At 40.2% G+C, this 11,034-nt stretch overlaps 1 protein-coding gene across 2 annotated transcripts; it reads left to right on the top strand.

Annotated features, from left to right (window-relative positions):
• Positions 1–526: 526 nt before the first annotated feature.
• Positions 527–10,178, top strand: SERPINE2 (serpin family E member 2; the record flags this gene model as incomplete). Of its 2 annotated transcripts, XM_080349991.1 has the most annotated exons (9): positions 527–782; positions 1,987–2,106; positions 3,268–3,495; positions 4,440–4,637; positions 7,124–7,322; positions 7,471–7,571; positions 8,589–8,675; positions 9,233–9,316; positions 10,141–10,178. In XM_080349991.1, the coding sequence occupies 9 exons, from the start codon at positions 527–529 to the stop codon at positions 10,176–10,178; spliced, it is 1,311 nt and encodes a 436-aa protein (XP_080206117.1). The 2 variants fall into 2 exon arrangements, with proteins under 2 accessions (XP_080206117.1, XP_080206118.1); XM_080349992.1 differs by lacking the exon at positions 1,987–2,106.
• Between the last annotated feature and the right edge of the window lie 856 nt (positions 10,179–11,034).

Here is an 11,034-nt window from a genome sequence, read left to right as displayed (position 1 = left end):
CAGCTAACTCTTATTATTCTAGGCAGGTGTAAATTCTTGTAACAGAAGGTTTGTTTGCATATGTATACATGCTTCTGTTCACTGCAGAAAATGATCTATAAAATGTACTGTGCATCACATCTTAGTGGGCGAGGACCATATCGCAAAGCTGCTTAGCACTAATTTATCCTAAAGGGCAGTTTAAATAGGATGCCAAGACTCCGTTTAACTGAAACATGAAACTAACTGAATTTGTGTATCATTAGGACATAGTCTCCCAACTTGGTCCTGTTATATAGTCACTGATATATAGCTATTTTGTAGTTATCTCTGCTTCTGGAAACATTTAGACCTAAAATACTGGTAGCAGTAAAATGCAGGTGTGAGTCCCATGCCAGAGCTCTGTGAATCACATGCGGAGCATGTGCAAGACTTGCCTCCTCTGTAGGTAAATAAGAATTTAAGTTGAAAATAACAATGCTGTAATTGTGAAAGCTGACTTAACTTTCCCCTCTTGTCCTCTTACAGGTATCTCCAACCAGAAATCATGAACTGGCACTTCTCGCTTCTCTTTGTTCTTGGGACGTTAACATATGTATGTTCCCAGTTCAGTTTTTATCCTCTGGAGGAACTCAGCTCTGATGTTGGAATCCAGGTCTTCAATCAGATAGTGAAAGCTAAGCCTCAGGACAATGTTGTTGTTTCTCCTCATGGGATTGCATCAGTCCTGGGGGTGTTGCAGTTGGGTGCTGATGGCAAGACAAAGAAGCAGCTGACAACTATGATGAGATACAGCGTAAATGGTCAGTGATTCCTAAGGTGTTTTTGGGTGTGATTTATGTCAGAATCTTCATGCTGTTTTGAGATGGCTTTCAAAGTGTGGTAGATTGCATCATACACCAATTAACTCTGTTTACCCAAGCACAAAATGGACACATTTGAAATTAATTGGCCATTTGAGTATGGACATGTTCATATACTTGAACTGGCTTATAAGCACCTTTGTTAATGACTTCAGGGCCCTGGCTAGAACTGGCTTCATCCTTGCAAAACTGATTTTCCAGAACAGTGTGGATGGTGGTCCAGTGCCAGCACTGTGGAGGGAAGGCTGCAGTACCCCATTTCAGGCTGTACTGAACAACCCTTAATGCATCACTCCTTAGATAACAGGGCAAGAAAATATTTAATTCTCATCACCATGTTGAAAGCAATGCAAACTAACCATGCAATTGATACTTTCACTTTGATGCTCTTCGGATTTGTTCATTTGTGTTTCCGCTGTCAGGGTCCCTGAATCTGTAGTTCTTCTAGTGCCCTCTTCTTGAAACAGCCGTTCCTGTGTGTCTCTGTGCCTGACACTGCATGAATTTGTGTTTGTATTCCTCTGCCAATGTCAGCCCTTTGAGAGGGTGTAGGCTGAAAGTTCTTGCTGCTTTACTTTGCATGCTGAGTATTTTCATGTTTGCCAGCAAGGCTTAACATCTTAGTACCAGCATTCTACCTTCCTTCCAGGAATAGGAAACTCTCCAAGAGCTAAGTACACATTTAAATCTTGAACAGTATTGTCATATAATGTGTTGCCTGTCTTCATTTGCTTTGCTGTTTTGGTTCTGGGTTTAATGTACAGCAAAATGATTTGTCAGCTTAAGAACTAAATGTTGTAGATGGAAATCTCTTCATGGGATAGTCAACTTTAGGAACACCTGAATGCTCAAAATATAAGTACTTGCAAAAATTTTGAAGCATTATATCAGCTGTTTTTATTTGGCCAGCAGGCTTTCTAATCCTAACTGTGAGACACAGAGGTTCTCAAACTCCTTAGAAGGTGGCCAGTACCATATTACAGGGACTTGTTATGGGATGCTACCTATCTGTTTGCACATATCTCCTCTGCTCTTGTTCATGATTGCCTTACAGTCCTTTGGCAACTACAGCAACTGCTTCTCTGGAAAGGTAATAGTTGGAAAGTATTTAATTTGTCTTTAGCTGTCTTTTAATGCAATTTAGCAGCGGGAAGCAAAGAGGAGAGCCAGCATGATGAGACCAGCCAGCTCTCCCCGGACCACCAGCAAGTGCTCCGTGGACCACCAGTGGTCCACAGAATACAGTTTGAGAACCTCTGTTATGGTATGTTCTCCAAAAGAATTTGCCCATAATATTGGAGAGTAAACATGTAGAAATTCATACAAAAGGTACTGCCAAAGCATTCATGATACGTGAAACAGCAAAGCCATCTGAGGCTTTTTCTTATGTGCAGCTAAGAGAATAACTCTGAACTAATTTATTCCCTTCATATCTCTCATCTCAAGTTTGTCTGCATAAGGAAGCAGTTTGGAAATGTTTCTGCCTAAATTGTGTTGGAAAACAGGGGTAACCGACTAATCACTGCTGTAAAAACAGCCACCTAAGGATCCTGTTCACTCTGATGGTTAAATAGGAGGTTGCTTGGCTGCCAATAACTTCCCTGTGTAGACAAGCACTCACTCATGAGCCATAACAGCGGGGGGAAGTGGGTATGGTGAACATAGCAGTTCTTCTGTGCTGCCATATGCCTTCTCTCATACACAGCAAGGGAGCTAGCGAGTACTCAATATGAACTGCTTTCAGGTCATAGGGATTTTGCCTTTAAGCACTGAAACCTACTGCTTTCCATTTTCTTTTTTTTAATTAAGTCAAGTTCATGTGTTAAGGGATTGACACCTGCTTGTAGTTGATTTAGGCCAGGACCTAGTCCTTAAGGAAATTAAGACTTGACTTGAACCTTACTATGAAATCTTGACAGTATCCTTTCTCCTCAGTAAACATAAATGAAGGATGGTGAGAAAACTACTTTCGCTTCGTACTCTGAGGTTCAAGACCACCTGCATAATCCTGCAGACCTGTTGACTCTGAGCAGACTGAGCCCTTGACTTTCTTTGTCACTGTCACAGAACTGATATGAAATACATTTTGGAACAGTCTATTCTGTGGAAAAGCGTGGTTAGTAGCACCACACTAAGGCTTGGATGTCAGTGTTATCCCCAGCCCTGTCTGTAGCATTCTGAGCAGACAGCTTGAGGGACAGCAGGCATCACAGTGAAGGTCACATTTTTGTTGGGAAACAGTAGCATTCTTCAGATGAGAGATCAGAAAATGGTTATTTTGGAAGGCCTCTCAGAATGCCTGCTTTGATCTCTTTCTAGTCCAGCATTTAACATCTGACCTTTCATGTCATTAATAGTTGCATATAAAGTAACTGTTTGTTCATCATCTTATTCTAAATTTAAACTTACTGTTCTTTCCGACTAGGAGTTGGTAAAGCGTTAAAGAAGATAAACAGGCTCATAGTCTCAAAAAAGAATAAAGACATTGTTACAATTGCTAATGCAGTGTTTGCAAAGAATGGCTTTAAAATGGAAGTGCCTTTTGTTACAAGGAACAAAGAGGTATTTCAGTGCAGTGTCAAGAGTGTGGACTTTGAGGACCCAAATGCAGCATGTGATTCCATCAACCAGTGGGTGAAAAATGAAACGAGGGGTGAGTATTTGTGAGTGCTTTTTGTGCATGGCAGGGTCATTTCTGAAACCTCTCAGATTCAGATGGAAATACTGGGGAAAGGTGGGGAGGTAGAAAAATCTGCCTTGCAGCTGAAAATTGCCTTTAAGCTGGCCTTGAGAGATGTGTATGGTGTGTGTCCATCTGCCCATGGGTTCAGGGAGCTTCTGCTGTTCTTTGCCCTCATACAACTGTTGAGAAATCCAAGCTTTCCCAAACATAAAAGATGCTTTCAAGCAGCTTAGATGTTTGAGTCAGTGAATCACACTTGTGGAAAGCTGTAGAGCAGTTCAGCGTTTGCTCTTATTGCCCTAAACTCTTGGAAGATATGGCCGTGTTCTTAGCAGTCATGTTTAGTGGAGGATTTTTAATTAATCCGGACTTGACAGAACTCTTCATGGTTCAGTCCTCTTGGCATCTAGTTGTCAAGCTTACATATGCTAAAACAAGAGATGGTGTTTTGCAACATATTCACAGTCTAGGTGAACTACTTGTTTGGTATCTCTTGGAGTTAAAACCAGTGCCTCCTGGATGTGAGGAGTGTTAATGGTGTTGGATGTGGTATTTGTGAGAAGGAGCTGTCGAATTCTTTCTCTAACACATCACCAGTTTTGCATAGCAGTGTTGCGAGCAATGTGTGAATGGGGAAGTGCTTCAGCTGAAACTATCACCACTGTAACATGGTCTTAGACCTGCTCATGTCCTGGAAACATCATTTCATTGATTACCAAGATGTTTGCTTTCTAATTATCCCAAAGGCTTACTTTTTGACAAAGAACACCATTGGCTTTATGAACCTCAAATGTATTGCCCCATGAGTTGGCACACTCACAGATCAAGAGGCCTAAAGTAATATGTGTTTCAGTTTCTTGGTGAAGAGTTGGCCACCATTGACAGCAAATGCTCAGACTTTCTTTTTCTTCTAGGAATGATTGATCAGGTTGTAGCTCCAGATGATATTGATGGCAGTTTGACCAGACTGGTTCTAGTAAATGCTGTGTATTTCAAGGGCTTATGGAAATCAAGATTTCGACCCGAAAATACAAAGAAACGCCCATTTTATGGAGCTGATGGGAAGATCTACCAAGTTCCTATGCTGTCCCAGTTATCTATCTTCCGCTGTGGTAAGCTCAGTAACTCCCACTACTACCAGTAGTGGTTGTAAAATTAGCTCTTTTCCTTCCAACTGAAACAACAGTTTGCTGTACATGTGATCTTTAATGGTACTGCTTACTGTAGATGGTGTAGGAGGCTTTGTGTTACAGAAGGATGTTATACTGCTGAGGTATGGATGAGCTGCTTGTTCAGGGTATTGAACAGTTGCCTAAGGTTGAATACTCTGTCAAAGAACTTCCTTATCCTGTTGTCTTTAAAAAGGAAAATCTGTAGGACCCAGACTGAGAACTTTGCATGATACTTAAGCTTTGTAGTAATAAGAAATCCTTATTTTTTAAGGGGTGAGAATAAAGGAAAACTACCAACAGAAACAGAACCCTGAGGTTTATCTGGTGATGAGCTGTATATGAAAGACAGATTGGAGTAGAATCAATCTGTATTTTACTGTGTAATAAAGAAGTGAGATTTGTGCAGTCCCCAGTCTTGTGGGAGCCAGAGGAGCACAGGGTCAGTGTGTCGCTGTGTCTCTCAAGGTGTGAAGCTGCTCTTCAAATGCAAATTGAGTCACAGAGAAGTTCAGCAGGTTCAGCCAGATTCCCATCAGGCTCTCAGAGCTGACACAGGCAGCTCCATGTGACTGGCAATGTACTTCAGAGCCTCAGTGTTGCAGCCCTGTGGGGATTCCATTGGCCAAAGTAAGATTCAAGCGCTGATAAAAGAACCTTTTGTTGCGTCCTTCCCAGAAGAGAGCAGTGCTGTCTGGAACTCACTTCCATCTGTGCTAAATACAGTCTGAGAAACAGGCCTGAGAATCCAGCTTGCTGTAAATCAAATAAAAATCAAGACTCACTGTGCTTTTAAATGCCTAATTTTACTGTCATAGTGCTCAACTAATATTAGTAGATTCATGTTAAACAGCTGTAACTTTCTCTCTTAAATGCACATATTAGAGCAGATGTAATGTAATTATTTTGAGATAACTGCTGAAAGTGTGAGTGGGGGAAGTGGGCAAGCCTACTGCAGTATATACTGTTTATCTGTGGAGTTTGAAAGAAGTTCATAACTTAAGATGGGTTTTATCAATACTATTTTAAAGGCTTTTAACTTTTGATTTGGATACTGGTTAAACTCCATTATGCTGATCTATGTTTAAGCTAGAAAAGCTATTAAGGCTAGAAAGGAACAAGAGAAATATTGCCAAGTTGAGGCTGGTTTTAGGTTGGGTGTCTCTGGTATCCTAACACAGGTTTCTTTCTTATTTATGCTTACAGAGGGGTTTTTAAAAGTTTAAATTTCTTAAGCATCTTAAATTCCATCAGTTGACAGTGAAGATGAACTCCTCTCCTCTTTGATATGCCTCGGTAGTGGTGATAGTAGCACTTCACTGTCAGACAGTTTACTTCTTGTTACTGTCCTGTAGTCAACTGATGCAACCAGTATTTTGACCCGCAGGTCCTAGTCTAAAACTACTGTCTTAGTAAAAGGAAGTAACTGCCAAGCTTGGCACAATTTTTGCGAAATAAGTGCAATACTACCAGTTTTCAAGCAATACAAGCTCAGTCAAGGCAGGTTGCATGGCCCTGGCAACGAGAGTAAATTTCTAATGAAGATGTTGACTTTCAGCTTGGGCTGACAAGCGTGGACTTACATAAAGAAAGGGGAAAGATAATAAGATCTTACTGCTATCCAAAAGCTTTCCCAGAAACCCTGTCTGTAGTTAAACTGACAAGTTTTCACTTGAAACTCCTGTAAAAATCATTTGCTTCCCTATCACGTGCCAGAAATCCCACAGTAACCAAAGGGAACTTGGAGGAGAGGGTTGCTCAAAGACAGCGTTCCTGGCACTCACCGTAACTCTCGGAGCGTTACTATCTCACTCCTTCTCATCTAGTTGGCCTCCTGCGCTGCCTCGAAGTGGCTGTTCTCCACTGCCTCAAAGGACTTAAGACTGATTCTTAATGAGATCCTTATTAAGCAAGAAAATCAAGTAAATGCAACAGACTACTTCAAACAAGAGCTCCTCCAGTAACTCTTGGCGGAAAAAGAGCTTGTCTACAATATCTCTTCAGTTTGGAAAGATAGTCTGCTGCTTTTCCTTGCTGCTAGTTTTTCCTTGCTCAGTCAGTTCTGGTAGAGCTGAGATCTGAAGCAGAGATCCTGCTGATTCACAGCCCTGGTGATTTTCGACAGAGCTGGTTTATCACTCTGGGCTGATGAGGTTTGGAAAGTAGTATGCGTATCAAATTTGAATGAGTGTTTGCTCTGTGGTATCATTCTGTCTGGTTTTCTTTGTCAAACTAGTATCTGTACAGACCCCATGCCACTTTTGAAGGTTGCCTAGCAGGAAGCCTGGCAGTCTGTGACTCTTCAGAGTCACTTTTAAGTTGGGGGCAAAGCGTTCCTGACAGACTCTGACAAACAGTGGATGTCTGAAGGTAAAACAGAGACTTAAGGCTGTAAGAATTATGGCTCATTAACTTTGCTTATTTTTTAGGCACTACAAGTACTCCAAATGAGCTGTGGTATAATATTATTGAATTGCCGTACCATGGTGAAATGATAAGCATGTTGATTGCTCTGCCTACGGAAAACAAAACGCCACTCTCTGCTATCATTCCTCACATCAGCACAAAAACAATAGGAAGCTGGATGACAACCATGGTAGCAAAAAGAGTGCAGGTTATTTTACCTAAGTAAGTACTACTAATAATCCATTTCTCTGCCAGGGAATGTTTTGGGAGTTATATATGTATTCCTTCTCCAGTACAGGAGGAACAGAGCATTTAAGGCAACTTCCCTGCATAATACTGATACCTTCTTTTTTTAATTTGTCCCAACTAGATTTACAGCAGTAGCAGAAACAGACTTAAAGGACCCTCTGAAAGCTCTTGGCATTACAGATATGTTTGACCAGTCAAAGGCAAACTTTGCAAAAATAACAAGTAAGTTATTTTTATGGAAACCATGGTGGTCTTTATTAATAGTTTTTGGCACTGAATAAAGCACTGTTTTACTGATACAGTTGTCTATTTTGTCTTGGATAGGTGTTGCCATGACATTGGAGCAAAGTTCTATTTTGTAGCCAGCCAAGCATGGCTGTTTGCTTCTATTGAATGCTGCAGTGGCTTTTTTCCACTTATCTTGCATTACAGCAGTAAATCAAGTTAGTCTGCATCTTAAGATTTGATATTACAACTGGAGGGTCTCAAGTGTTGTCTAAAATCTATGGAAGGACTTCTAACAATACCATACCTTAGCCTGCACCAAATACTGCAACTGCAGTATTTAACTTTTCCCTGAAGTATGTCTTCAATGACTTAAATTTTCTTGAGCTGTAGGAATGCTCAAGGACTAAATTCCCAGTTAAGGGACTGGACCAAACCAGAGCTGTAAATATTAGTATTTGAGAGTGGGGTGTAGACGTTTTTGAACTTATGGCTCTAAAACGTCATCTTATTTCTGTTCTCTGATTCCATTAAACTCCTGATTAGCTTCTACAGAGAGGTCTAACAGAAAGGCCTGCATTGTGCTGGCTTAATTTGAAAATAAATTCGTATTTTGCACTGAAAGTAAAGTGTCTTGCTAAGTGCCTTTTTTTCCCCCTGTTGAGATAAATGGGAGTGTAACAAATTCAGACAGCTTTTTTTTTTCCAGTCATTTGTTTATTTAAAATTAAAAATATAAGTTAGCCCTTGTAACATAAACCATCAAATAAGAAAGCCTGGTAAATGGGGAGGAGGGAGGAGTAAGATAGGTTATTCCCTATTTTTTTATAATTACAAACTTAGTGACTGTATTCAAAGTTATTACCAATAATGTTCTTCACTGTAACTTTGATTTCAGCAGCATTGTAGCAGCTTTTATTTTTTACCCATGCTAGTGTAGCTGCCAGAAACAAGGTGTTTCAGTAAAACCAACTGCAAGAGCCCTGAAAACACTGTTCTCCTTGGGTTTTTCAGGAGCAGAAGGTCTTCATGTATCTCATGTTCTGCAAAAGACAAAAATTGAAGTTAGTGAAGATGGAACCAAAGCTTCTGCAGCAACAAGTAAGCAAGTGTACTGATAACTATCAGACTTGGGAAAACTATGTTGCAGGGCTGTACCACTAAGCAGTGATAGAGCCCACTTTGAGACAAGCACAGGAATGTGCCCTGGCTTCAGATCAGATCAGTTGATGGATTTTATGTAATTTCTCAGGAAAATCCCAATTTGCCAATATTCATCAGAGCATTGGTACACTCTAAGAAATATAAACAGGCTTACTTGTAGAGACATGTCTTCTAATAGCTAACACTTTGGCCACCAGCACAATACTGCTGGCTATCCAGATGGCAAAGAGGGACTTAGGGTGCTACAGCCTTTGTGTGATAACCCAAGACTTCCTTCCAGTTTTCTGTGGGTCTTGTGTTTTGTCTTTTTAATATGGTTCCTACAAGAATAACGTGTGACCTCTGCGGCTTGAAACATCCAAATTGTTAGGTTTAGGTATTTCTCTCTACCTGTGTAAGCTCCTAGTATACACTAGGAAACTTCACTGTGATAGAGTATATAATGTGTTGTGGTACTTGCTTTGTCTAACCTGAAACCTTATCTTTCTTGCAAGCTGCAATTTTAATAGCCAGGTCATCCCCTCCCTGGTTCATAGTAGACAGGCCATTTGTATTTTTCATCCGGCACAATCCTACAGGTAAGCAACATTTATATGTACTTTTTTGCTTAGAAGTTGAATATTAGCTGTGCAGTAGAAACAAAAGAAGTCTGGAACTACCGAGTAACTATCACTCTAAAAAAAGTCCTGCAAATATATTTTATGCCTTTATATTAGATTATCTTATTTGGAGTACAACTCAAAACAGGAAAAAAATATAAATATTGGCTGCCAAGTTAACAGAAACCAGCATGACAGGTTCATGGGTACAAAAGAACAGCCTTTAATACTCATAGTTCCCCTGAGTGGAGAGCAAATAACTTTGTTAGGGACAGTGAATTGGTGAATAGGACCCATCTTTCTGATGGGCAATGAACGAGTGCTAGGGCAAAGGCTAGAATAGGGGCTTTGAGGATCCGGAGTGTTGCCCCAGCCTGCCATGAACAGAAGTGAGTGTTCCAACATAGCAATCATGGTTTCTTGGCAGCATGGGTTGGCTCTGCTAGAACAGAGCTGCCCCAGTGACTGTGAATAACTCATCTACTCCTTGCAATGACATGCATATGATGGATATGCTAGTTAGTAGGGAACAAGATGCAGCTGCCAGCAGCAGGGCAGAGTCTGCCCCTGGCAGCAGTCCCCATCCCGAGGCTCCACAGAGCATCAACAGAACTGTGTGTCTCTAGAAACACGAGCTGGCCACCAATCCAAACATAGGCTTCTGTGGGCTCACACACTTGAGGGAGGCTAGACAAGCCTGTGACGAGGTGGCTTGGTTGTGCTCTGTGAACTTTGTGCTTTCATGGAAAAGTTTAACTGTTTTTACAGACTGTGGTAATCCTTGTTTTCATTTCATCCCTCAGGTACGATCTTGTTTATGGGACAAATAAACAAACCTTGAATGTGGAAAATACTTTCTTCAAGAAGTACACAGACTCATGTGACACATCCCTGTTCTGTTAAATATTTTGTACACTACTCTTTGACTTCACTCAAGCTAGTTTTAACCACTGACTAGGTTTTGAAACGGGAGTCGACATAGTTCTGGCTTTGTTGGGGAAAATACAGATTGAAAACTACAGTATCTCTTCAAAATGTCTAAAAGATTCTCTAAACTACTGAATGGTTACCTATGCTAACAAACTTTTGAGCTTTTTCTGTATCTACTAAGAGTTTTATGTATGGCTTTTGTGAGAGGATTTTAACAAGGAATGATAAACATTTCTATTAATGTTGGTTTCTTCTTGTGTATGGAAAAGGTCTAATTTTGTAGATACTGCCTATCAAGATTACTTCTGGTTCTTGAGTATCTTGGTACCTGGATATTCTTGGCAGAAATAGATTAAAAGTTTAGCAATTTTTATTTTATATAGTGCATGTATCACTGAGAGTTTTAAAACTAATGTGGTGTTAGATACACATCGCATTGTCCTGTCTTATTGTAATGTAAACTTGTCATTGCTAGTATACACTTTCTATTGGATTTAAATTTTATATTTGTTTTTGTACAAAGGAAAAAAATAAAACTGCATTATGAACAGTCAGTGTTGTGGATCATGGATATGCTGATGGGTATTTAGGTCCAGAGCCCTGTGAAATACTTTATTGAGATTTCTTTCTAAGAAAGGTGAAAGAAGGGTGGTTTTGTGATAATTTTTTTGGTTTGTGGTGGTGTGTGTGTTATTGTTCTTGGTTTTTTTTTTTCTTAACTGCTTGCTGCTGACTACTTTTTCTGCTGAAGTCATTCTACTGTAGAT

Source organism: Nesoenas mayeri (assembly GCF_963082525.1).
Source record: "Nesoenas mayeri genome assembly, chromosome: 9".
In the NCBI taxonomy this organism is placed as follows: domain Eukaryota; kingdom Metazoa; phylum Chordata; class Aves; order Columbiformes; family Columbidae; genus Nesoenas; species Nesoenas mayeri.
This window is presented reverse-complemented; position numbering and strand designations above follow the sequence as displayed.